At 35.3% G+C, this 26,431-nt stretch overlaps 1 protein-coding gene across 1 annotated transcript; it reads left to right on the forward strand.

Moving 5' to 3' along the window:
* The first annotated feature begins 98 nt into the window (after nt 1-98).
* On the forward strand, nt 99-26,305 carry sob (sister of odd and bowl). The gene is made up of 2 exons (XM_089649038.1): nt 99-1,205; nt 23,968-26,305. The coding sequence occupies exons 1-2, from the start codon at nt 112-114 to the stop codon at nt 24,353-24,355; spliced, it is 1,482 nt and encodes a 493-aa protein (XP_089505164.1). The 5' UTR covers nt 99-111; the 3' UTR covers nt 24,356-26,305.
* Nucleotides 26,306-26,431: the final 126 nt, after the last annotated feature.

The raw sequence follows: 26,431 nt of genomic DNA on the forward strand, positions 1-26,431 counted from the left end.
GCCGTCCGACTTATCTGCCGCCACCCGCTCGATCGTTAACTGTTTGCCCTTTCCAGAGCATTAAATCAATATCGCGTTGCGCGTCGCTTTATTCGGATTTTATTACGATTTATGCCTCTCTTATCACCGACCACCATAAAGTGCGCCGGCAAGTTCACGGCCCTACATGGGAGCCCTGGCCGCGGAGCCGGGAACGTGATGCGAGAGATGAACCGCTCCACCGTCATGCAGGAAGACATGCCCAGGAAGTCCGCCAATCAGCTCGAGAGTGCCATCATCAAGCTCAAGAACAACCTTCAGATCCAGGACGTCAAGAACCAAGGAGAGATGAACTCCGTTCTTACCTTGGAAGTTAACGATAGCAAGAACGATGGAGGAATGGACGCAACAGTTCGGCTTCAGGAGAGTCTTCTCCAAGGCGTTGTGTTGTCCCTGCAGAGCGCGATGGTCAGCTCTCTTCAAAGAGCCGCCCTGTTGCCACCTGCTTCAGCAGCGGCTGCGGCACTTAACCTGCAAGCCCTGGAGTCGTACTTGACCCTTCAGCGGCTCGCAGCTCCAGTCCCAAACATTGTCGCTACCTCACCACCCAGAAAACACGATATTCTGAAATTGGCCGCTTCGGGTGCTAAAATATCAGAATCCGACATAGAATCGCAATCCAGACCCTTCTCTCCTCACATTGCGGATCATGTATCTACTCCTGAATCCGTTACCCTTACCACCGAAGACATTGATCTCTCAGAAGAAGTTGTGGAAGACCTAGGCCTATTAGATAATGATGATGAATTTTCTTTGGATAATCATTTAGACCAAGTAAAGACATTGTCGAGTTTCGGACTCTCCACCTCTCCGATTGACACAAGCTACCCTAGTCTACTGATGAATGCCATGTACCACCAGCAGCTTTCTGGAAGTTCTTCTTCAGCCGCCGCCTCTCCTCCTCAAATATCTTCATCGACTCTCAGCAAAACGACTCCTCTCCCCAGCCCCCCAGCAATACAACCAGTGAGCAACGGCGTCCGACAAAAGTCCGTGGCGGGAACTCCTCGGCCGAAGAAGCAGTTCATCTGCAAGTTCTGCAACCGCCAGTTCACCAAATCCTACAACCTGCTGATCCATGAGCGCACTCACACGGACGAGCGGCCCTACTCCTGCGACATCTGCGGGAAGGCTTTTAGGAGACAAGATCACCTCAGAGACCACAGGTAAGCCCGAACAAAATAACTATTCTTTTTTTACAACCCATTGATGCAGGAATTTTGCATCGTTGTCTACTTTTCAGAACAACACACCATACTTTTCATTCGAGTGTTAAAAGGATACCTTGTTCATTGAATTTTATTGAAATTCCTCATGAAATAAATAGCGTGTTATCGCGTATACATAATGATTAAGCATTGTAATCAATACGTCTTCAAATTTATTGAATTTTTCATAACCCGTGTCACTGATTACGTGCGTTTAATTAAAATTGAATAAAAACTGAACTGAATTAATAGCATTGGTGATTAAAAGTTCACGTTTGAGGTTTATAATTTGTGAATAAAGATTTTTTATGACTTATTTTAGTGATTGTGTATACGATTTCGAGTGTATTAAGGATAAAATGTTAAGCACCCAATGAAATGATATGTGTACCACCTGGAGCGAGGGCTATTGACACAGGTTGATATTAAAGTGCCGTATTAACATACATTAAGAGAAACATTGATAACGCCAACATAAAATAAGAATTCAGTCTTTTCATTATAATATTCTGAGAAACAGAAACATTATGGTAAAAATTATGTCGTCGAATAATCAATGGGTTAACCGTGTGAACATAAATTCTTATAAATTCCATTAGAAGCTAAATATTTTTTATTGCCGTGATGCACTGATTATCTGATAATCATTTTTAAATTGATTTGATATATACCCACTTCATATTTATATATTATGTCTCAAACTTGATATATGTTATTGAAATAAACTTCTCGATCACTACTGTTAGGTATAATTTATAACACATGGTACCTACCTAACTAATAATTAGTATAATTTTCAAAGTTATACTATAAATTTATTTACACTTTCTTGTTTCTGGAAGAAAGCATTGTCCCATCCGAAGCTTCAACATTAAAAGAAATGGTTATACAATGTTTGTGACGAAATTTGAAAATATTAGGATTTTTATGAACGCGTGTCCCGACTTCCGACGTCGCGAAAATTAATTGGTATATTAATAATAGTATTTAATAATATATATCAGGAAACCTATCATCTAATTCGTTAAGGGCCTGCAGAGGCGACAAAACTCTAACAAGGAGGGTTTGCTCGACGCTCACATTTTAATTATTTGTGATGAACTAAATATCGAATGTTTCTAAAGAAATCCCTTCGGCTGTAAGTTATTCATATTTAAAATGAATTAAAACAGGACCTTACGTTTAAAATATTTCTTATAATAAACTTCATAAAACGTTTATCAACTGTAAAATTAGCTCCAGATTTTATTTATCTTTACGATGCATTAGTAACGTCCCGAGGAATCCCTCTAGAAACATTTGAGATTTTATTAATACGTTCATCAAAAATAATTACAATGAATCCCACGGAAAGTTCGATTTTCTAGGCCTGCTAGGGCAAAGTCGACCTTAGGTCCGGCCATTACGCCGGGCCGCGCGCCGAATATTGTTTTTACACGACTTCATCGCTTATATCGTTAATATTCCCACTTTATTCTAGAGATATGGTAGGGCAAATTCGACCTCAGGCGGCTTCACTTACGTCGTTAAGATTCTGGCTTTATTTAAGGGTATTGTCTCTACTTAACCGAATAACAAATAATTTGAAGAAATTTTCAATAAATTAACAATATTTTTATCAGAATATTTTCTCCTGTTGCGAAAGCCACCACTCTACCGGAAGATGCTCACATTTTTGCACATGGCGTCTTATGTCATCACGACTTTGACATTTGTAAACAAACGACAAAATACACGTTGACAAACCATGGACTGCTATAAATACTCCACGTAATAATTACAGTGTTAAAATAATTATTTTGTTCAGAAACAAAATTAATTTTACACCATAAAAATAGAATTTTTATTAAATATAACTACCATTGTTTTTTAGTTGTTACTTAAAAAACTCTAGATACCTTTTTAAAAATTCAACGTCATAAAAGATTATCTTATTCTATTTTAATTTTGGTCTTCCTAGAACCCTAAATCAATGAAACAACGAACAGATGATAGCATTCTTTTTATATTATATGAATATATTTCACAACCACAAACCAATTTATTAGTTTACCTTTTCCTTTATAAACAATAAATTAAGTGAACATTTATTCCAGCACACGAGCGACCATTATGAGTTGTCCTTAAAACCCCGGGCACCTATGCGCCGCATTATCTCGTATTTTTATTTTATTTCACCTCAGCCACGCATAGAGATACGATTGATACACCTCCAATTGGAATCTAAACACCTCGGCTGGCCGAATTTATCCAGCCGGGCCACAAAAGCCATCAGCTGTCAGGGTTAATGCATAACTAATGTTTTTATCGACACTTCAGTATGAGACACCTTGTCACAATGTTGGCCGCAATACAAAATATGGCCAAGTAACGCGATACGGCTGTATCGTCTTACGAATGGTATCTCCATATCCACTTTGCATTCGAATAAAAATGGTAAAAACCGATAATTTCGTCAGAATTTATGGCGTTTCGGAACAACAATATCATATCTCGCCATAAACATGTTGTGAAGGTGATAGAGTTTATAGATAGATAATAGTTCTGCCCCCCAGAGGAAAAAAAGGAAATATTACTATATTTATTTAACCATTATGTAATAGAGCTCGGTTTGGTTTCCGCAACTATTAACTTCTTATCTTGAAATCTGAATACCTTAGGAAAATCCCAGAAGACGATTTCGACAGATAGTTTTGAAGTTCGGTTACCTCCCGGACACAGGTAGGCTGTGACCCTTTGGTCACAAAAAAGGATTGAGACATCGAAGGGTTGTCGCCCTGGCTACATCTTAATTATTTTATAATTTCATCTTAAATTTTATGATCCGTTTAAAAAGAAGATTCGCGGAGCGTGTAGTTTACAAAATCAAAAAAGTACAAATTATAATCGAATTAGAGGTGGAACCAAAACAATAATATAACTAAATATTGTTGCGTTATTGCTAACGAAATTCAAAATCGCTTTATTAATCGCAAATATTTTTAATATCAGATATAATTTTTATAAAACGTAAATACTCATTTAGCTCAAAACAATATTTCCTAAAATCGGTTGGATACATTTCGCAAAACTTCAGCCATTTGTTCATCAAGAGAAGCATTCATTACTGCTTTCTCATTACTTCAGACATATGTTGAAAAGATACATTTTATTAAACAGTTGTAGGAAGCATGAACATGCGTGCGTTTGTAAGACAAATGTAATGCTTAAATATACCAGAAAAAATTAACATTTTAATTAATTCTAATTACCTACCTCTGGACACGTCACGGTGGTGAGGTCGGGTATGCACTATGCACGGTTGTGCGTCGACTTGAGTGGGCACGCTGGTGTGTTTTGGAGAATTCCTGTAGACCGAACAACAAAGGTTAACGGCGTGAACCAAGCCACAGGTACCGAGGTACGATGACATCCTCATTTGCATAATTATAGGCGTTGTAGATTTTGATAAGTTGTGCGCAAAAGATACAATGGCCTCGTGCCGAAAAGTGTTTTACGGTAATAACTATGTCGTGTTACGGGCAGCACTTATTGTTATAATATTATGTTTATAAATATACTCTTTGAGTTACAATGCGGTTGCTATCATCACGAAGTTTGAAATTAGACTGTTTAGTACGTTTTGAGCTATTGATGCTTTTTTTATTTTTAATTATAAGCACCCGCTAAACTTCTAAAGCAGTTTGTCAGCAGGTCGACGTCACAATATTAATAATAACACTAAATCGCACATATAACGAGAAACAACAATATATAAAATAGTTATAGAATATATATTCTAACAGTCGTGCTTATAAATCTGTTAGTTAAACGTTGCTGTAACTAATTCAAATAAATATAACTCAAAGGAACCACGTCTGCGAAAATCGCAATTTTGATTAAAAATTGCAGAAATATTGGTGAATTCACCAATTTTGTGATGTTAAAAGGCCACATATGCTATTTATCTAATTTCACTGTTATTGTGAAAATAGTTTCATTAACTTATTAATTCGATTGCAGATTCCATGATGCGGTTAGAGATATTTTTCCTCTTCTGTCTTCATACAAACAGTTTCTATGCTTTCTACGTAGTTATGATGTTATATTTTCAACATCTTCCTAAAGCTGGTAAGAATGCTGGCAGTCCTCCGCGGTACAATATTAAATAATGTTTTAGTTGTTTCGGCGTTAATAAATAAAATCCCACGCGGCGACCCGGTCGTGTGGACTACAGAGGTGCAGACTGCGGGTGTAGATGATAATGTTACCTGCAGAAAGAATTTGCTTCGGGTTCGCACACGGGAAGGTGTTGCGATAAGAGATGGTGCATGGGCCCAGTGGACGAGTGGACCTAACCAAAAAACACACGACTCGTTGTTTGATGTTTGCTCATTGGGTTCGTGTTACCTCGAGACTAGAGATAACCACGATTAGACCAGTTTTACACATTTAACTAAACTGTAAACACGAACAAAAATTAGTATTGCTAATGTATTAAAAATCTATTCAATTAATTGTTAATCCGATTAAAAAGTGCAGCCCGCTTCCTGATAAACTTTAGATATTACGACTTTAAGTCGTAATAACACGTATTCATGCACCTGTGTTTGTTTTAATAATATGTAATGACGAAATGCGGAAATGTTGCGATTTTTATGAACACGTGTTCCGACACCTTAAGAATTCATTTTAATTTTACTAAAAGTTCATTAGGAAACCTATCAATTCATTCGTTACGTACCTGAAATCCCGTTTTTAACCGGAAAACTAATAATTTGAAGAGATGCTTAATAAATTAACAATATTTTTTATCAGTAAGTTTTGTCCGTATAGGCCAACTTGTTACATCTGTCACCAAACGATACGTCATCATATAACTCATTCTATTTTCTATTCTTTTATGGCCAGAGGTATTCATATAATATAAACAGATTCAAAAAGAGAGAATACAAAGCCTTTTCTTTGCATTTAAAAGTTTACCATATTAATTGGAAATAGTTTTATAAAACGAAAAACCACCAAACAGTTCACCCAGTCAAGTTTTGCCAATTTTTATGAATTATTATTTTTAAAAGAAAGAAAAACCAATGAAGTGGCAATAACCTTTATAATACGTTTACCTAACCAAATACGTTATTTTAGTTTTTTAGAAAGTGGTAAATAAAGTGTACAAAATTTTTTTTAAAATAGAATAGATATTAAAAGCTTTAGCTGTGTTGGCATTCAACATTTAAATACTTTAATTGCGTAAGTCCTTTTGTAATATTAAAATCATAAATCCTTTCATCTGCTTTCAAAAACAATATTTCATTTTGTGATACGTTAAAAACAGCGAATTTATAGGAAATTAAGTGAATGTCAACCGAGGGAATATTTGATTTTTTTTTGTCTAGACCCGAGGTGAGATTCGTAAGACTTCGTAAAAACCATTAATCACATATTTTTGATCCCCACGATGACACATAATATACATGTAGAATATTAGAGTAGGGAATCTAAAATAATTTTTTTTTTATTCGTATTTTGGTATAAGCAATATTTTATTGATTGTAAGTTATATCGATGTTTTTATAATGCCTTAATTACTATCTATTACATTTGATAAAAATTATCCCATGATTTACTGACTCAATCAATACAACGTACTGTATACTTAGGTGGGCGTATGTACTTCTTTTGTAGATAAAATATCATTTTAAAAAACAAAACCATAAATAAGATACAATATGCCTTTTGATTACGGTTTGTCACATCGTTTTTTTGTCAAAAGTTATAATGTATTAATTATCTAGTTAAGTAATCAACTATGTTCTAGGTTTAAAATATTTTCCGATCATTTAACGGCACTTTCAAACATTTTTATCGTAACATGGTAGGTAGTATTAAATTGCTTTACACCACCCCCTCTTTAGTTACTTCCGGCGTTCCTCGAGGATTTAATCTTGGCCCACTATCATTCTTGATATTTATTAATGATTTTCCAACTTTCTTCCCCAGTTATTTTATATACACAAGCTTAGGATTTTTATTTATTTTCAATAAATGGCGTAACATATTATTAACAAAAATCTTTAAAAAACGTTCAATGTAAAACGCATTAAAAAATAGATGATGCTTGTTAATATTTATGGTGCACGCATCATAATAACAGCTTTAATACCCTTACAGTAATATGGAGTATTTTAGTTTGCAATTCCCTTCGTTAAACGGTATTTAGATGGCAAATCACAAACATTTAATGCATACCATCAAAACAAAACAAGTTTTTTTTCACCATAATTCAGTTAACAGGCGTAAAGACACCTCGATTTTTAGGATGGATCCTCGGCCATACAACCGATCGAATAATTTCGGCAGTGGGCGTGTGGCGACCTAGTCGTTTAACACACGCCTCATGCGCCGACTGTACACCTGTACCTGACGGGAACAAATCATGCATTCATCATCGGCTATTTGTGGTCGCGAGTGGATTAGGCACTTAATTCGGCCTTAAGTCGTCATGTTCTATAAAAAATACAAGCGTTTGGTTCATACTTTAAAGCGTGGATTGTGTTCTAGACAGGTAGGTTCTAATACGTCAGCAATTGGTCCTATGTTTGGAATCTAGCCAATTCCTGTGGATACGTAAGAGTGAAAAAATATTCGCCTGAGGTGGTAATGCTCTCATTTAAATCAATCCGTTCTTTTACATCAGTGTATGCTTGATTTGAAGTACCTAGGTTCCTTCCATTCAAAGTTGAAATGAGAATATTCATCGAAGTGATCATAACAAATAGGTATTCCTTAGAAATCCCTTTATTTTACAAGCATTTCAAAAGCATTTACCTGCGTAGTGTGATTTCAAACAATTCATGGAAAAAATCTATTTTCACATGATTTTTTTTAATAAAAAGCTTTTAAACTCTTCCCATTTCTTTATGGTAATCAAATGAAAAATAAACATAGTAGGTGTTATTGGCTCTTCGAAAAAAATTCAATGCGTTGTAATTATTTATTTATTATTATCATCGGTTCAAAATATACGCAGTAAAAATTTAATACCATGGCAAGTAAACCTATCCTCTCAGTTTATCCTAGCCAGAGGAATATCCTAGCCGCCTGGTGGCTAGGACCAATCACCTCTTTATTATATTTTCTTCTATGAATTCTTGAACGTTTTAAAATACTCGAAGAACGTCCCAAGCAGGTAAACCTAGTAATGGAAACATTGTAATGAAGCTATGTAGGTGTACGTACTTTTTTTAGCTTTGCTTAAAAATCTTAATCAATCAATTTTTTTGGTTTATTTAGCATTGAATTGACCAATTGTTGTTGTTGGTAAGTTTCTTAAAAAGTCAGCATTCATATTTCGTGGGTGGATGGTGTTTTAATTTCCACACAGAACTAAGCATTAACTTGTTTTCTCTTATCGAATATTTCTTTTGGTAGGTTTTTTTTTATTTGTTTGCAAAAGAACTGGTTGGGTAAAAAAAACAGACACCTGTTAAATGTTTGCATTCATGTGGGTTTCGATTCTTAATGTTTCTACTTTTGTTCGAAACACTATAAAAGCGTGACAATCCCATCGAAAAATATAAAACAATCTATAAGTTGGGTCTGACTAATAAATTGCACATTCTCAACACGTAGCATCACACTTTAACATTGTTTAATGATGGCGTTTTTTTTATATTTTCAATGAACACATTGTTATATGAAAATACGTATAAAATTAAATTGTTCAGACGATTAAAAAGTTTAATAAAAATCATTATTAAACTTTGTATAAATTCCCGGATCAATAATATCGTCACATTAAGGGCGTTTTTGGGTTGTTACCATTATATTTGCCTATAATAGTCACCTTTAGGTGTTTGAAGATCGATTTAGTTACCGTAACAAAGAAGATCCCAAAACGCAGGGTACGTCATTCATTTCAGTTTGTTTTTTTATAAATAATATTCAGAACCAACACAAAAAAAAAAATTTCGAGAAAATGTATACTAACTTACAATTTTAAACCCTCGATTTTTTCTAGTCTGTACCTACTATATTTTTTACAGTTTGCCCGTCGTGCAATTTTATAAGTAACTAATAACTTTTTTAAGCCCTTTCATACCAAAATTTTACTGATTCATAAAATATTTCCCTTGGACACATTAAAAATGTTAATTTTGAAGATAATATCTATACAGCAGAGCAGAAATGGTAATTATATGAAATTACCTCGGTAGAAAAAAATCGTAAAGAATGCTTCAAACAAATTATTAAAAACACATGTTGTTCTGTTATTTAACGTATTATAGGTATTCACAGTATTTCTTTTAAATCTATTTTTGTCGATATATCTTCGCTCTATTTTAAATGAGTCGTGTTTTATTAAATACTTTCATATTTTTTCAATAATACCGCACTCCCTCTAACATTCGTATTTACATATTTCCCTTTCAATTCATCTTCTTTTTTAATGGAGCTTACTACGGAGCCTTAAATGGTAATCTCTCCAAAAACATATATTTTCTTATTATAACCATTTTACATATTGCAATAATTGACTATATCTACATAATGTTAACTTTATTACTCTGAGTTTACATTTTCTAGGAATATTGTAAAATAATCAAAAGCCAATAATTTAATCAAGAGAGTAGGTAACTACTTAATTTTCTTAAACCAAAACATTTCCAATCAATCTTTAATGTTTTAACTTATTACGGTTTTCGACGTTTATGTATTAATGTGTTTATATTACTCTAGTGTAAAGCGTTTTAATCGGATTCAAATTGTTTTCTAAAATAAAACATCTTCATCTCATCCTCTTACTTACGGTCGTTATATGATCAAGCGTGAGGCTTATTAATTAATTTAATTACTCTTGATTATAACATTAAACAATGGCATAATAACTCTGGAAAGCTGTTCGATCGACATTTATGTAATTACATCATTCTTGTTCTGGTTGTACCGTGTGACCACAAAGTGGTTAGCCAATGCTGTACTAATTAATGCAGCAGACATTTCTTCAAAATTATTTCTTACAGTACAGTTTAGATACAGTGATTATCATTTCTCAAAACTGTTAAATCTCAACTTCAACGCTGCAAATCTAGTTGTCTGATGATTGGAACAGCTAAAAATTTCTATGAAGTCTAGCATCATAAAAATTGGAAACCTATTTCTTTGTGGAATTTGTGGTTTATCTCAATCATTTCCCACCGGTTACGTCATTTCCACAATGAGCTATGGAGCTTTAAAATGTCTATTTAACCTGTGAAAATAATAAAATATGCAGTATTGTTTACTCTGTGGTCTTCAATTGTTTTCGATCAGATAACTTTGATTTAACAAAAGATTGTTAAAAGTCAAGTAAGCCAGAAGAAAATCTTAAAATCTTTGTCCACCAATTAAAATAAGTACTCTTTTATACAAAATAACCCTTTCCAATGCCAACGTATTATTAAGTTTCATTCAAAATAGTTTTATTATTAACCAAGTTAATAGTTTAGGTAATAGGTAACTAGGCAAGTACCTACCCAACTTTAACTGCATTCTACATATTACATCATTAATTAAATTACCCATCTAGCTAATGTTTTTTAGTAGTTTAGTTCGTTCCTAGTCACCGTATGAATAAGAATCCTGCCCAGTCGGAGAATTACCCGTAATCGTAAATAACGAACCTCTATCGGCGCAAGAGCGAGACACGATTATGCGAGAACTATTTAGTCGGAGAGGGACGGGCGGAATAAATCGTGATTTTCGCGGCGAGATTTGCTACGGCTTTTTAGGCCTAAAGCGCGAACTTTACCGGCGTACGATCGTTCCAATGATGTTCTTAGCTTGAATTTGAATTCGAATAGTATGGAAGGAATTTTAGGTTTACGATCCGAATAGTTTGGGTTGAAGAATTTAAGGTTTACAATTTGAATTGTTTGAATCGAAGAATTTAAGATTTACAATAAAAAATAGTTTGGAATTACTAATAAAATTGAAGGTTTGCAAATTGAGCAGTTTGTAACGAGGAATTTTAAGTTTACAATCTGAATAGTTCGGATACGAAGAAATACGAGGTTTTTAGTGTCTTTTTTAACGTTTACATGGCATTTAAACATATTGTGTATTTATCATCATGTTATTAGAACAATCCAATTATTGAAAATTTTAGAGATTCGCAAAGAATGCAAGACTGGTGAAAGTTTTGTGAGTAAGATTAAGAAAGGGACGTTTGTGCACGGACGCATGGGATTTCGGACATATAGAGCGAATGAACTAAGAATATAAGGAGACTAAATGACGAAGAATTATATCTAATAATAAGAGTTAAGTCAGAATGGTATGTTTGAATGAGACGACATAGCACGATATGTGTTAAGACTTAATAGGTGTTTAGCAGTTCATCCTCTCTGTCTACCTCTGTGGAAAACGGCGTGCTGGTTAGCTATAGCATAGTTAGGTGGTTATTGAATACCTTTTTAATAATATAATCATTTCAATTGTGATTTAAAATATCTTGCTTACATACCTATCCTATTAAAACCCAATAAATACATACTTGCTTGTTCGAAAAACGAACAGGGGTTGGAATAGCCGCCCTTTACAGGGCTATTCCACACAGATAAAGTATAAATTAATTATATAGCTTGTGACAGGCGATGCGAGAACACAATGCATAACGTTAATTCACAATCAACTTACCGGGAGGAGATGGTGAAATCTGCATAGTGAGCATCATCTGTCAGCACTGGAACGTTTAGCGTGGTTGGTAGCACTCGTTATTTTAGATTAAATTGCGATAAAAAATACGTAAGATAATTATTTCGATAAGGAACCGGCAATGTTGTTATGACGGGACGAACGGTTTTTGTGCGACTGGCTGGGCTCACGGCTTTCCGTCGTTTTAGCTGACTTGTGCGAACTTAAACTAAACAGTTCAAATCCTGACGATACGATTGGTTAGTACACGGCCTGTCAAAAGCAATTGGCGTTACGGAACATTCCGCCCACCAAAATACAACAACGTGTATTTTAAATAAAATTTAGAAACAAAACGGGCAATGCTGTGGAACGTTGCGTGAACGAAGAAACAGTGAAAAGAGAGAAGAAAAAGAAAAAAAATATATATTAATAATAATAATGAAAATGATAAGAAAGAATGCGCCGCGGAAGCGAAAATGATTAGTCACATTGACTAGGCAATGGACACAATTTGGGTAATGGTCTCGTGAGAAGAGAACCATTCGATGTACGAACCGTAGCGATACGAACAACGCCGTCGGGGCCTGGATGACAATGTTCTCGATGTAGAGCGTCTATCACAAGAGAAGTAAGCTTAGATTCGCGAGGAAATAGGGCAGGATGTTTATACTCGAATTCGAGCCCAGATTGAGATAACCTGCCACCCACCCTGAGCACACCGTGGTCGTCAATGAAGGGATTAAGCTTCCGCATTTGTTTCGACATAAGGTTGCCCTCTTTCAAGCGTGTGATATCATTATTAAAATGTACATGATGAGTGCGTTTAACTACTGTCAAAAGTGAAGTGTGAATTTCGGCACGGTTTAATGGAAGATACAAACGACGAGATTCTTTATTCTGTAGGTTGTATATGAATCTAAGACAGTAACCGAGAATGCGTTGGATCTTCCGAATCGAAGAAAATTTAACTAATAATAGGTCCACCAGATTTTCGTCCTGTTGGACAAATAAAGATCGAACTCGTTCCTCAGAGTGAAGTTCAATTTCGTCGAAATTGCCATCGAACAACGGCCAAGAATCGGATGACTGGATCAGCCACGAAGGCCCCGCCCACCATAACGTGTTATCGATCAGATCGGCTGGAGATTGACCACGAGAAGCGACATCCGCTGGATTATCTCCAGATGACACGTGATGCCAGGAAGTCCCTTCGAGGGCATCTTGAATGTGACTGACACGGTTAGCCACGAAAGTCTTCCAGCGACACGAAAGAGAACGTAACCAGGCGAGCACGATGGTTGAATCCGACCACGCAAAGGTATTGGAGATCTGAAGCAATGGTACGTATAAATCTTTGACGAATTTTAATAGATCTGCTAGAAGAACTGCCGCACACAGTTCAAGGCGAGGCAATGAAATCTTTTTTGTGGGGGTGACTCGAGACTTGGCGCAAACCAAATATATTTGGACTTTATCGTTAACATCCATGATTTGCAAGTAAACTACCGCGCCATATCCAAGTTCCGAACTATCTGAGAAGCCATGAAGTTGACACGACTCCATGTGAGGGAATGACACCCATCGAGGGATCTTGAACGACTTCAAGAGCGGTAATTGTTTAGTATAACGATCCCATTGACGAACAATTTTAACAGGGGGGGTGTCATCCCACCCAACCTTTAGAACCCACAACTTTGGTACTAGGGATTTGGCGAAAAACGTCAAAGGGCATAGAAAAACGAGAGGGTCAAAAACCCGAGCGACTTCACTGAGGATAGTGCGTTTAGTGCACTCGCGATCGAGGCATAGGACTTCGAATGAAAATGTATCATGTCGTGGCTCCCACTTTAATCCCAATACCTTGAGAATGTGAGAGTTATCAACATCCATGGACACCAAGTCATTGAGGCAGTATTCCGGAGGCAGATCGGCGAGTAATTCTGGTTTGTTACTAGCCCACTTCCGCAATTCGAATTGACCTCGTTTAAACAGCTCGATAACTTCGGTTTTCGTTTGTTGAGCTTGTTCTAAGCTGTTACAACCGGTAACGATGTCATCTATGTAAATATCCGAAGTTAGCACACGACGCGCTAGCGGTAAATCATAACCTTCATCTTTGGTCAACTGTTTGACAGTACGACAGGCCAAAAATGGGGCGGAGGAGACACCATAGGTTACAGTGTTTAGTTGGTACTCGTGGAAGGGTTCCGACGAATGAAAACGCCAAAATATTCTTTGGAAAGCGCGATCTGGTTCTAGAACCAATATTTGGCGATACATTTGTCGTACATCAGCAGTAAACACTACCGATGGTATACGGAATTTTAGCAAAAGCTCCAGCAGGTTCTTTTGAAGCTTTTGACCGATAAGCAAGGTATCATTTAACAAGGATCCGTTAACATCCGTCGCTGAGGCGTCGAAAACGACTCTTAAGTAAATGCTAGTGCCGCCTGGACGAAGAATGCAATGATGAGGTATGTGATACTTTCCCTTGTGCAAATCTTTTCCAGGAACACGAGTCATGTGACCACTGTGTAAATAATCAGTCATGAAAGCAGAATATTGTTCACGTAAGGTTGGATTTGCTATGAGTTTGCGCTCGAGTGAATGGAATCTACGTAAAGCGATCTCACGCGACCCTGGAAAAGAGATATCCCTTCCACTTTCTCGGAAAGGCAAGGATACGATGTATCTTCCCGAAGATCCGTCCCGTGAGTGGTCAGTGCAGTACATTTGTTCACAAAGTTGTTCCTCATGAGTGAGGTGTGAAGACTGGGGAATGGTGTCTAACTCCCACAGTCGCTGGACCTCTTCGTGGAGCCGGTCCTCGTTAGTAACGATGAAAGATTTCGTTTCGTGAGCAGTGTCCGAACCAATTGAACCTAGAAGAAGCCAACCAAATGCAGAATTGAAAGCTGATGGCTGACGTGGACCACCATTCACATTACCAGGTCTCAGAAGACAAGAGAAAACCTCAGCACCCAGAAGAAGATCAATCGGTCCCGGTTTGTGACAGTCAGGATCGGCAAGAGGCAAGTCTCTCAACTGATGCCACGATGACTTATCTAGACGAACAGTTGGCATGTTGCCACAGATACTTGGCAGCGTAAGTGCCTTGATGTTGAAGAGAACCCGTCCCTTAACACCGATCTCTAATTGAATGACTCCTGACGTGGTTGCGGAAGATTGGCCTAAGCCGCTAACTCTCTGAGAACTGGCTTGACGAGGGATGCCTACGAGCTCCGCAGCACGATCGGTGATGAAGTGAGCTTGACTGCCCGAATCGATCAATGCGCGAAAGGTTTGGAAACGGCCGGATGAATCGCGAATGCCAACATTGGCGGTTGACAATAGTACTATGGACTTGTCTCCTAAGTTGGTGAGGACCTGAATTTTAGAGTCGGAAGAAGGCTCCTGGTCCGTAGACGCCGTGGAGTGTTGATACTGATCTTCCAAAGAAGCGTTTTCGTCTCGATGGAGCAAAGTATGATGTTTTTGCTGACATTTTTGACATGTAAACAAAGATTTACAATCTTTAAGATAATGAGAAGAATGAAGACAATTGAAACACCAACGGTGTGATTGAACAAACTGTAGGCGATCCTGAACTGACTTGAGTGCAAATACCTTGCACTTGGAAATGGAGTGGTCTTCCCCGTAACAGGAGCATTTCAGATAAGTGGTGGAGTTCGAGGACCTATTTGTTTTAGGCTGTCCTTTCTTAAGATCGCAAAGAAGCGCTGAAGTGCGTTTTTTGGCAGCCTGATTAAAGTTCCGTGCAAGAGGTTTGTCAATAGTACTGCTATCGCGAGTCGAAAAATGTAAGTCTCGTACAAGAGCTTCGCATTTGTTATAAAGAAACTCTTTGAGTTTCAAATATGAAGGCAGGTCGGTAGGAGACTGCAGTTGTTCGAATGCGCATCTTGTAGGTGAATCTAATTTCGACAGAATTAAATAACAAAGCACGAAGTCCCAATTATCTATTGGGAGATCCAATTCTTTTAAAATTGTTAAATCCTCATTAAATACATCGAACACGCGACGAAATTCAAAAGGATCGTTAGGCGGAAAATTTAAATTTAGCATTTCCCGCCAACACGTAAAGGCGAGTTCACGCGCGTTACGATAGCGCGCGATTAATCTTTGATATGCTTCAACGTAGTGAGCTCCTTGTACTGGAAATGTCCGAATTAACCCTAAAGCTTCTCCAGATAAACATGAGAACAAATACTGCATGCGTTCGATGTTGGATAAAGATTTGTTTTCATGAATCAGAGCGTTAAACATGTCGTAAAATTCGGGCCATTGCTTGACATTTCCAGAAAATATTGGAATGTTTATTTTTGGTAATTTAACGTTTGTGCACGCATTCGCGGTCTTACAATCGAGAGGCTGACTGGTTAACTCCTGGTAAATTTCGACAATTTGATAATACATCTCGTCAAAGGTTTCACGAATTTTATCCTCATCAATTTCGTTTGTGTCATCTAAAGCTAATATTTCCGCGTGAGACGTTTCAAATTCAAGAACTATCTTTTCCAGAGTAGTATAATGCGCTAACAATAAGTTGCACTTAGTTGCATCGTGCAAAGCGCTTTTTGCTATTTCATGTGTCTTGACTAACCTATTATTCGCTAATGTCCGTTTCCGGCGCAATGTTTGAATGGCTGGGGCCATGTTGAATAAACGCGATTGGAAACGTACCTAAAAACGAAACGAAATAAATGATAATAATTTAATCTATTATAATTATATACGCGGTAGGTCGTAAATACTATGAAATCGTAAATACTATGGTCGTAAATAAACGAAATAAATGATAATAATTTAATCTATTATAATTATATGCGCGGTAGGTCGTAAATACTCAAGAGCTAGGTACCTACCTAATTACTGTTCGAATTGATTATTATTCAAAATTTAAGAAACATTCCACAGCATATATCCGTTTTGGCATAGATAGATTATAATCTTAAAGTTCCCTGGTTTCGGCACCAAAAATGTTCGAAAAACGAACAGGGGTTGGAATAGCCGCCCTTTACAGGGCTATTCCACACAGATAAAGTATAAATTAATTATATAGCTTGTGACAGGCGATGCGAGAACACAATGCATAACGTTAATTCACAATCAACTTACCGGGAGGAGATGGTGAAATCTGCATAGTGAGCATCATCTGTCAGCACTGGAACGTTTAGCGTGGTTGGTAGCACTCGTTATTTTAGATTAAATTGCGATAAAAAATACGTAAGATAATTATTTCGATAAGGAACCGGCAATGTTGTTATGACGGGACGAACGGTTTTTGTGCGACTGGCTGGGCTCACGGCTTTCCGTCGTTTTAGCTGACTTGTGCGAACTTAAACTAAACAGTTCAAATCCTGACGATACGATTGGTTAGTACACGGCCTGTCAAAAGCAATTGGCGTTACGGAACATGCTTAATTACTTACTGTCTATGTCTACGTTTTCTCCTTAGATAAAAATTAAATTAAATAAAATAAAATATAAACTTCTGCGAAAGTTATGAAAATCTGTTTATAATTTCAAATATCAGATATAGTTTTACAATTTCATTTACATTTTTGACAACTATATCTCATTTTCATTGCCACGATCAATATTTTTAATAACACATTTAACACAGTAATAACATACATCGGTTTTACTATTCACACATTAGAAAAAATAATACCCATCAATTAACGAAATGCAGATTGGTTAACGCTTACCTGGGAAGAACACATATCCCAAGGCTCGTTGAAGGGTTAGAAATAATTGTTACTTATTAATTCGTTAATCACTGGCTTCGTTATTCACAGCTGTATTTGTTTAACTGTTATTTTATCGATTCGTTAGATCTACAATAGTTTGTAGTTTATTGATAATAATTATCTTAGAGGTGGAAATAATTTATTAGTTTCACGTTGTAGAATGGTTAATTTACCTCTATCAAAATAGGTATATTTAACTATTTGGTATTTGTTTTTAAAATCGGATGTTTTATCAAATAAAATTTATTGACCTTCAGTTTAAAAATGTTTCAATTTTAAATATTTTTATCATTCAATGTGTTTTTTTAATATTTGGTAATGATTTCGTTTCGACATTTAAGTCATATATTATGTTAGTAGATATTCAAACTTCGGGTGATAAATGAAAAATTGCTGTCAGAAATTGGATAACCAATACTCCTGCCATAGGTCAACCCAAGTGGTTCGCTACTTTTGGTGATTTAGCGGGGGTGTCCGGGTTTATTTGCCCACCTACTGCGTGGCGAGTCGGGAGAGAGTAGTGTAGAAAGACCCTTTGACTTCTCCAGCCGGACTCTCTCTCCACCCATCGCCTTGCACTGCGGTGGGAGGGATGAATTCATACGTCACTCCAAGACACATTGACTCCCACATTCCTACCCACCCCTCTTACCTTTTTTTCCTTCCCAGAACTTCCTTCCTTCCTTTCTCTAAAAAGATCCTCCACACAGCATCACCAAAGATGACATAGACCTCCTAAGGTAATGTAAAAAATATGTATACTTGATTGATTATTTTAATCGTTCCGTTTAAACCTAACTTGTTATTTTAACGAAAATGTTTTAAAGGCCTACAATATTATTTTTATCGCTTTATGGATATTAAAACAACTTTGCTTTAATATCGTGAAATCATCAATTTATACGTTAAAAATACATATCACGCTTATTTTTAAGACCTTTCAGGTTCATATCAATAAATTTAGTTTTGACTCAATTTCAATCGAATCCCACATTTCTCATAGTTATAAATAGTTTTCTGGACGTAATAACTCTATAGGTTTTATGAGCATGTACCCAAAAACCTTTACCAGCGATTCCTGAGGATATTTGGAGTAAAAATGCAGATCATGCTATTTTGCTATCTGATTTTTGTTTTTCAAGGAAAATAAAAAAAAAATATTTTTCCATCACACGTCGCCACCGGTTACAACCTAACGCGTCACGTGATAAGCTATCCGTCTCGTTCCACCAACACCATACACACATGACAGCGCATAACACGTGATCTTTTGCGAGCAGTGTGATCAGTGGTGACGTGTGGTAGAAAAAAAGGTTTTTAATTTTAACAACAAAATGACATCTACATTTTTTACTCCAAATATGCTCAGAATTGCTGGTTAAAGTTTTTCAAATATATGCGCATTCAGCTTGTATACATGAATTGAAACACTTCTATTGTACCTAGTAAAATATTTTTTTATTTATATTCGCCCCCCTTACGTGGTTCCATTCAACAAAACAATTACAACACTAAAATAAGTGTATAGATACATTTAAAAATCTACTCGTAAATAAACAAAACACCCAGGCACGTTTTTAAGGCGCTCACTTCGTCTATTAGACCTATTTCATATTTACCAATAATTTGTTAGCATCTTCACTTATTAAGTCAGTGTTTAAGTTAATCTGTTCCCTCCAAACTGTGTATTGGTTAACAACAAATGTCTGAGCAACAGGTAACAGGAATGGGCGCGAGCTCTCGGCAGAGATCTCCTGCGCCGTCAAATGAGAATGACACTTGTTATCCGTATCCAATGTAATTAAAGGGCACTTTAACATAACATGGAGCCGTGGTCTAGCCGTGAGGTTTCGTGTTACATCCTATATGAGGTGGCCAACCCTTTAGAATACTTTGGTTAAAAAATCTGTATGGAATCTATATGGTTTCGTGCTGTGGAATGAATGTTACTTTTTTTAATGATTTGTGAGAATCAAACATTTTATACATAGAATACAAAGATAAATTTAAAATTTTGGGATTTATTGAAGTCAAATCAAATATGTTTCTTATGCTAAATTTGCTTATGAATGGAGTTTTTTTGTGTCTTAAAACGTATTGGGTAAAGGGGAGACAAAAAGGAATATTGGATAAGGATAGGAGATGCTCCCAATACATTCCATACTCACGCATTAATTTACTTCTATTCAAAATTTCTTTCAGATTTGATTATAAATTAAACGTCGTGTTTGAAGAGATTCGAAGTAGTGAAATTTTATAGATTCGGTGTCATTTAAAAAGTGTAAGTTTAATATACAGTTTATGTGTTTAAATTTTTTATTTACTCTGATTATTTCGATTCGAATGGTGGGTAGGTTATATTGGTACTAGACGAAAATTTGTAATTCCAACGTAATTGCTCGGGAGGTTGCAAGGGTCACTTGTAAACAATTTTTCTTTGATATGGTTGAAATTTAGAAAAATAACTTTAAGTCGAGACAATACCCTAAAATAAAGTCGTAAAATGAAGCCATGCACGAAAATAAGCGACGCGCTGCCCTGGTGTTTTGGACAGACCTGCCGTTGAATTTGCCCTAGAAAATCTCTAAAATAAAGTGGGAATATTAAACGACATAAGTGATGATGTCATAAGATGAAAAACGTTTCATATAATTTTCAAACCGTAAAATGTTTTAAAGGTAAAGTACTGCTTTAATAATTCTTAAATATAAATTACTTATATTCGCAGGGATCGCTCGAAAAAAAAATCGTTACGAATTCGCCGGATTTAATTAAAATGTAAACCTCGAGAAAATCGTCTTTATTAGAGCCTCATCTCGCCTTATCATCTTTTTTTGCTCTGGCATCTCCTAAAAAATTGCAATTCGTGTACATTTTCTGAGTATTAATTTAGTTTCAGGTCGAGTAACTTAAGTTAATTTTTTTTTCTATTTGTAAAAAACAATATGAAATTTGTAAAATTCACATAAAACAGTGCTATCCAAATTATCCCATTTTTTACATATATACTATTATTTAACTAGCCGACGTGTACCCGGCGTTACTCCACTTTTCTCTACTTTTATTCAATATAATATCCATGTATTATACATATACAAACCTTCCCGAAATAATTTTCTACGTGATAGTGAAAACTCTATCAAAATCCGTTGCATAGTTTAGAAGAACTGATCGCACAAACAGACAGACGAAGATAATGACTTTCTGAACTTTCTTTACTGAAGTTCAGAAATAATTAAGTTTGTTTTAAAATTTTTAAATTTCCAAAGGTTTTCTTTCTCTTACGAGAATCTACCTCTCACAGAAATTAGTGCAGTCGCGTGTGAGGGCCCATTCTAACGTCATCAAATTTAAACAGTGCATAGGGCTCCTAGAACAAAGAGACTAAGATTATCACAATAATTTTCTATCAACAGCAAGAAGATAGAATAACTCTTTTGACATTATACTTCAATTTCCCAGCAGTAGTTTGAAATAATCGATCTCTTGAAGACCCTAAAACATGTTGTACATTTCAATTTACTCGAGCCCGGAGGAGGTTAGATTTTCGTTAAACATATTTTACCATTCGTAAAAAACAGCCACGGAATACAAAAAAAACGAGAGTCTTCACGTCCCAACCTGTTTTGGTCGAATACTTGTTATGAATTCTCTTTTTTACCGCACATAAATAATATGATAGATCCCAAAATATAGACCTTGATACGAACACATTAATACTCTACGAAGTTGTATTTTATTTTAGTACGTGCTAAAGAGATTCATTTTACAAGTATTTACCTGCTTCCAAAACATTCGTCATATTTTATTTTTGTTCTTTAACCCTTTGCACTCTAGAAAAAAAACATTATTTTGTCATATAAATATTTTATGTTCTGCTATGGATAGTTAGGTTATGAGTTAGATTTAATTAATTTTAATATATATATATATACATAAGTAACTAATCAATCAAGATACATAATATTGTGTTTACTGTGACGGGAAATTAAACCGTAATCTACAAAATCCTCGTGTTCTAATTAAGCCTAAGGTTTTAATTCGTGGTCTGGTGGACAATTCTCAGCACGATACGGCACTAGATTTTTAGGTATACTTTGGTATATTTTAATGTCTCAGCATTCCGTCGAGGCTGTTTTGGCAATCGCTTCTCAATCATTCAATCAAGGGTTGCATGTTTTAGAATATACGGAATCCATATTGTGATTATTCATCTGTTCACAGTCGTTCAAGTGGGATTTTGAAATATTACCGGAACACTGATTTATGAACAGGCCGGTTCAAAATGCTCATAAATCACACAAACGATTTCATTGTAACTGTACGGATATGTTTATAGACATCCATGTCGATCCATCATTAATAGTTGACCTCCCATTACATAATTTTACTCTAACAGTTCTTCATAACTTAACTAGCCATCCAGTGATGTTTTGACTTCATCTGTTGGCGGCTCATGAGATTATTTCTACTGATTTTTTTCTTCTCCTCTACATGAATAGAAATCTATGTATGTACGTATAAAAATGAAAAAATTTGTGTAATTTTAATCAGATAAATTAACATACACTGGTGCAAAAACGATAAACGCACAAAGGTACAAATTAAAATTAATTGTATTATTATTATCATTGCGTGTTTTTTTGCCTTGGGTACTTTACTACGATTTGGATTTTAAAAAATTGGCTAATTCTTTTTTGAACATGTGTGAATCTAATTAATATTACATTTAATAAACTCAACAATAAACTAGAAGATAATTTTCTTGTTGTTTTATTTTCGCACTGTACTAATTTTCGTAAACTAATACGCTTGTGTCGTTTTAACACACGAGAGCTATTCTGACAATCTGATATCCGTGTATTACGTCATAACCAATATACGAATAACTTGATGAAAGCACCATATTCTTCACTGACCGTTGTCCGTGTGTATATATATATGTAAAATACCCAAACAAATAAAAAAAAAATTATGAGGTTATAACAATCTAGTATCTATGGATTTTTGCACCTTTGTTTATTTGTGTTTTAAATTATAAAAACCCTATGGACCATTTAAAAACTATTTTTTTCATTATATTTGAGTCAATCAAAGCAATTATTTGATAAATATTTTATTTATTTAATATAATGAAATACAAAATAAATAAAAATTTTAAAAAAGTGTTTCGATGAAAGTAAATTTTAATTACGAACGACCAATTGTTGGAACACAGATTTGTAGTATATAAATAAGGGTTTCTTATTTTTTTCATTTTATCAATAGAGGGATTATTTTTTATTAATTACAGTTAACTCACAAAAAATCTCACAAATTTGCCTCGAAAATCATACAACATTGAATTCTTTAATGTATCATAATTTTAAACACAAATAAATAAACTAGCACATTAATATTCGTACTGTATATTTGCTAAACGTTTTCATAAAAAAAATATATATAATATATATGTAAATAATATAATTTGGTTGGGCATTTTGGCCCCAAACCCAAATTAAAGGTTTGTTTGAAAAGGGCCGCACATCCGTTTCTCTTAAAGATATATAAATATTTATTACATTAACCCCACACAGGAGGCTCTGAGGAAAATATTTCCCTTAGGGCCTATGTCATCTTTGGGAATGCTGTGTGAAGGGTATTTTCAACAAAGGGAATAAGGGTAATTTTAGGCAGGAAAAAGGTATGAGGGGTGGTAGTAATCTAGGGGTCAGTGTGTCCATGAGTGACGGACGTACAAATCCATCCGTCCAGCCGGGTTGCAAGACGACGGGTCGAGAGAGACTAGCTGGAGAGTTCAAAAGACCTCTCCAGACTGGCCTCTCCTCGCCACGCTGGTGGGAAGACGCATCCGCCGCCAAGACCTGAACACACCTCATTTGTTGAACTCCTGTTATGTGACCAAACGTAGTGAACCACTTGGGGTGACCTATGGCTGGTGTTGGTTATAAAATAAATGGTTGCCGTGGCGGCGGTACCCATACCCGCCACCTAAATTATATATGTTACACAAACATCATTTCCATGTTTGTATAAGATGTATCATAGGGACAAAGAAAAAAACAGTAATTTTCAGTTCGAGGATCATCTTCTTTATTAATTTCATGTTGTTTTTTGTTTTTGATTTGGACCATATATGTCAAACCAAAACTTTAAAAAATATAGACAATGATGGGTTTGATTTTGTTTGCATTTATCTCTGGTGTTCATTCACTGGGCTCTTTGTTCTGAAACTAACTAACATCTTGTATAAATTATCAAAGGCTAATAGAGTATTCTCTCTTCCTCAGATATATCCACTCCAAGGAGAAGCCATTCAAGTGCATGGAATGCGGTAAGGGCTTCTGCCAGTCGCGCACGCTGGCGGTGCACAAGATCCTGCACATGGAGGAGTCTCCCCACAAGTGCCCCGTCTGCAGTCGCAGCTTCAACCAGCGCTCCAATCTCAAGACCCATCTCCTCACCCACACCGATATTAAGCCCTACAACTGCTCATCCTGTGGCAAGGTCTTCCGAAGAAACTGTGACCTCAGGAGACACAGCCTTACCCATAACCTCGGGGGCACCCTCCCTATTTCTGGACCTGGTGCAACCAACAGTGTCAGTTCCTTACACGATATCATTAACTCAAACTATCCGATAGACAGTATTGTGGATGCTAGTGACTTAGACAAATAACTGGAATCGAGTCACGCATGCTTCTGCTCGACAGTTTATTTTTTTAAGAATTTAATATCATGCACTGTGATCATCTTCAAGTAAAAATGTTAGGCAGAGATTTATTTGGATTGTGTAATTAATGAACATTAAATTAAATCATAGTAAATCAAGTGTTGTGTGTAGGTTAAATTGTTGAAGTGTCTCGTAGATGTTCTCTCTTTCTTTTCTTGTGATCTCTTACTAAGGTTATCGATTCCTGTTTTTTTTTTGTTTTTTTATTTTTATTACTGTGTTTATACTTTTAGAAGATAAACAATAATAAGTACAAACACAGCAACACTGAAAGTAATCTTCTAAAAGCATGTCTTTATACTTTTAGAATATTACTTCCCATCGTGATGTGTTTCTACTTTTGAATTATATTTAACAAAAACTCTCTTATTACAGGGTAAGTGGTACTCAATGCGACATAATTTTTTTTTATAACTTACATCGAAGGGGGTAATAAATATATTATATTCAACCCACATGGCTGCGAACAATTGGTAGATGTGGCACCCATCTGTTTGCTTATACCTAACCCCCCTATTTCCATTGTTGAAATTTTTTTTAATTTGCATAATGAGAATTACCAGTCACTTTTTGATGACATAAAGTGAAACCATTTTGTCACCGAAACCTGTTGCCTTAATTCAAATAACTGTGTCCGATTAAATCTCTGATTTAAAAAATAAAATAAAACACAAAATTTTCCCAGGAACTGAAGGTGTTAAAATTGTCTTGTTATAAAATATAAAGAATTTAAAACATAAATAGGGATTTATCGCTGGGGGGTGTCAATAACCGTCTGAGATATTGTTCCTTCCTTGCAATACTTTGTGCAACACAATATAATTTATATACGCATTATGTTATTCAACTGTTTTCAACGCATTACTTATTACCTTTATCCCGAGCTCTACTTAATGGCTTCTAAAGTCATGGAATTTACGGTTTCTCTGACATGGTAATTTGTATATTTCATATCGCAATTTTTGGTATGTGATTTATCAAAATACTCAAGTGACAATAATTATTATGAATCAATAATTTGGAATCAGTGGCGTTGTGACAAATACCGGGCAGCCTGACAACCATGGAAACTGGACAACGAATTTACCTACATTAAAATACGCTCTATCTAACTGCGTATAACAACATTTATATTATACTTTAATTTTACTATTAATGTTGTATTGCCGCAGGCGGCTGCCCTTATTATACTTTAGGTCGCTACGCCACTGTTTAAAATGCAAAAAATTTCACTGTTCAAAATATTCTTAATTTTCGATTAATTCAATATTATTTGATCTCTTCGTATTGCTTTCAATGCATATTGTAAACGTAAAATGGTATTTGTACATATATTTTGATAAATATTCTAGTTTTATTGTCCGTTTTATGAATCGATGTAAATAAATGCGTAAATAATGTTTTTGTTTGACAGTGAAAATATTTTATGATAATTATAGTTTTCGCATTGAAGACCGATAATTTGTAAATATTTAGTTCATCCATTAAGTGATTGAAAAAATCGAGTGATAATTATTAGCGTTTGTAAATTTTCCGAATCAGAGGCCTTAATCATTTACATGGAATAAAGAATAACTCTTTATTCTGAGGCCATAATGTTGATATCATAGCATTTTGCCTGATGGGATAGCTCAAGTCTTCGATTCGATTGTAATGACAAGTGCCCAAAAGGTATATTTGAAAAGGTTTCATAAGTTAACGAGTTTGATATTTTAAGCACCAATTTGCGTCCAATATTACTAAGAAATCCACCTGTCGGTAAAAATACAAACTTATCTACGATTTTTTAATATGTAACGTGAGTTTTATTTTTAATTTAATTTTTGTTTTGTATCGTGTACGTAGATATTATAAAAAAAGATTCCGTCCTTAAAATAAGCAAATTTTGCAAAATATACATGAATAATAATTATACTTGTTTCATTTTCTTAAATAACCTCAAAATAAGTAGAATAACTTTAGAAGAACTATTTAAAAATTACGAAAAATTAATTGTGTAATACAATAATTAGATGTATTTTT

The sequence above is a fragment of the Hesperophylax consimilis genome, chromosome 1, assembly GCF_061612785.1.
Source record: "Hesperophylax consimilis isolate HC1 chromosome 1, BYU_Hcon_1.0, whole genome shotgun sequence".
NCBI classification, from domain to species: domain Eukaryota; kingdom Metazoa; phylum Arthropoda; class Insecta; order Trichoptera; family Limnephilidae; genus Hesperophylax; species Hesperophylax consimilis.

Excerpts from the sequence above, each read along its gene's own strand:
- sob (XM_089649038.1), top strand. The coding sequence starts at position 112 with ATGCCTCTCTTATCACCGACCACCATAAAGTGCGCCGGCAAGTTCACG. Across the intron at positions 1,206-23,967 it reads GATCACCTCAGAGACCACAG|ATATATCCACTCCAAGGAGA; the intron begins GTAAGCCCGAAC and ends TCTCTTCCTCAG.